This window comes from Alligator sinensis, unplaced genomic scaffold (assembly GCF_000455745.1).
Source record: "Alligator sinensis unplaced genomic scaffold, ASM45574v1 scaffold1860_2, whole genome shotgun sequence".
Classification (NCBI taxonomy): domain Eukaryota; kingdom Metazoa; phylum Chordata; order Crocodylia; family Alligatoridae; genus Alligator; species Alligator sinensis.
This window is the reverse complement of record NW_005843035.1, coordinates 270,850-273,125: the sequence shown is the minus strand read 5'-3', so window position 1 is coordinate 273,125 and position 2,276 is coordinate 270,850. Positions and strand designations below refer to the sequence as shown.

At 66.8% G+C, this 2,276-nt stretch overlaps 1 protein-coding gene across 1 annotated transcript in view; it reads left to right on the top strand.

The window, feature by feature from the left end:
• Positions 1-2,276, top strand: part of MARK2 (microtubule affinity regulating kinase 2) — a 25,465-nt gene that overhangs the window by 19,788 nt on the left and 3,401 nt on the right. The window contains exons 6-10 of the mRNA XM_025193257.1: positions 122-374; positions 726-845; positions 1,345-1,444; positions 1,544-1,656; positions 1,858-2,049. Coding sequence (XP_025049042.1) covers positions 122-374; positions 726-845; positions 1,345-1,444; positions 1,544-1,656; positions 1,858-2,049 — 778 coding nt within the window. The remainder of the gene's footprint in view (positions 1-121; positions 375-725; positions 846-1,344; positions 1,445-1,543; positions 1,657-1,857; positions 2,050-2,276) is intronic.

The window sequence follows — 2,276 nt, the reverse complement described above, 5'->3', positions numbered from 1 at the left end:
CCCTCCTGACCCAACCCCCTGCCCCCCCTTCTCCCGGTGCCCCTCACACCTGACCTGCAGCCCCTACCACCCAGCCCCTAGTGCCCCTCACCCCTGCCCTGCAGCCCCCACCCCCTGACAGGTGCCCCCCCCTGCAGGCCGAGAACCTGCTGCTGGATGCCGACATGAACATCAAGATTGCCGACTTCGGGTTCAGCAACGAGTTCACGCTGGGCTCCAAGCTGGACACGTTCTGCGGCAGTCCCCCCTACGCTGCACCCGAGCTCTTCCAGGGCAAGAAGTACGACGGCCCCGAGGTCGACGTCTGGAGCCTCGGCGTCATCCTCTACACCCTCGTCTCGGGCTCCCTGCCCTTCGACGGCCAGAACCTCAAGGTGTCCGGGTGCTAGGGTTCCTCGGGGGGAAGGAGCTGGGATCCCGGATGCCGGGGGTCTCAGGGACGGGAGAGGGGATCAGAGCGGGGAGCCCGGATGCCTGGTTTGTCTGCGAGGGGCGGGGGTTGTAACTCAAAGCAAGGACGCTGGGTTCTCTGGAAGTGCAGGGCAGTCAGAGCTGGGAGCCTGGACACCGGGGTTCTCCACAGCTTCCAGGGGGAGGGAGGGACTGGCGGGTTAGAGCAGTGGATACTGGGATCCTGGGCGCCTGGGTTCTCTGGGCTGAGGCGGGGATTAGAACTGGGATCCCGGATGCCTGGAGCCTCCAGTGCTGACCACCCTGACCCCCAGGAGCTGCGGGAGCGGGTGCTACGGGGCAAGTACCGCATCCCCTTCTATATGTCAACCGACTGCGAGAACCTGCTCAAGAAGTTCCTCATCCTCAACCCCAGCAAGCGCGGGACTCTGGAGGTGAGCCCTGGCCCTGCCCATGCAGCCCCCCACACCCTCCCAGGGATCTTGGTCTGCAGCACCCTTGAAGGGAGCCCTGCCCCTGGCTCCACCCCAAAAGCCTAGCCCCGCCCCCACAGCCCCACAAGTGCAATCCCTTTAGATGACCCCGCCCCCTGGCCTGGCCCCACCCCCATCCCCAGGAAGCCCGGTCCCTCCAGGTGAGCCCTGCTCACACAACCTGGCCCCGCCCCCAGCCCCACCCACACAGCCCCAGCAAGATCACTGTGCAGCTAAGTCCCGCCCCCACATCTTGGCCACACCCCCACATCTTGGCCACGCCCCCAGCCAGACACCCCTGTGAGGTGCGGCTGTGGGAGGCAGGATCAGTTTGGGCCCGGACTCCTGGGCTCCATGCCAGGGATCTGGAGCTGCCAGCACCCTTGTCCCTCGCTGGGGGCCCCCAGGCCAGCCTGGGGTCAGGTGCTGGGCTGACCCCCACCCCTCCCCGTCCCCCCAGCAAATCATGAAGGACCGCTGGATGAACGTGGGACACGAGGACGACGAGCTCAAGCCCTACGTGGAGCCCATGCCCGACTACAAGGACCCCCGGCGGACAGGTACTCCCCCACCCTGGAGGCCTGGATTCTTTCCCTGCTCGGGGAGGGGGGGCTGGGAGCCCAGGCCTCTGGTTCTCTCCTCACCGCCATGTCCCACAGAGCTGATGGTTTCCATGGGCTACACGCGGGAGGAGATCCAGGACTCTCTGGTCGGGCAGAAGTACAATGAGGTGATGGCCACCTACCTGCTTCTGGGCTACAAGACCTCCGAGGTGGGTGCCCCGCACTCTTGACCACAGCTCCCTCCCCCCCTCCAGTGCCCCTCCTGACCACGGCCCCAGGACCCCTCATTCCTGACTGCGACCCCTGCCCCCCCCATGCCCTTCACTCTCAACCACAGCCCCTGGTGCCCCTCACTCCCAACGCAGCCCCCTGTCCCCTGGTGCCCCTTACTCCCGACCCCCCTCTTGCAGCTGGACACAGACGCACTGGCGCTGAAGCCGCGGGCGCCCCCCGATGTGGCCAACAGCAGCGTCCCCTCCCCTGCCCACAAGGTGCAGCGCAGTGTCTCTGCCAACCCCAAGCGCCGCGTCAGTGACCAGGGTGAGCCGGACACCTGGGTTCTTGGGGGCACGGGGAGGGCAGCTTGGAGCCCAGACACCTGGGTTCCCTGCAGGGCTGGGGGGAGAGCTTGGAGTCTGGGTTCTCCCCTGGCCTGAAGCCTGCGGGTGAGAGCAGTAGGGACACTGGGTTCCTTCCAGGCCTGGGCGGGGAGTGGGGCTGGGGTGAGAGCTGGACACCTGGGTTCTTTCCCTGCTCTGGGAGAAGGGGGGAGCTGGGTTCCCTCCAGCTTGGGGGCATTGGGGGTGCCCCCCCCACTCACTGCCCCTTT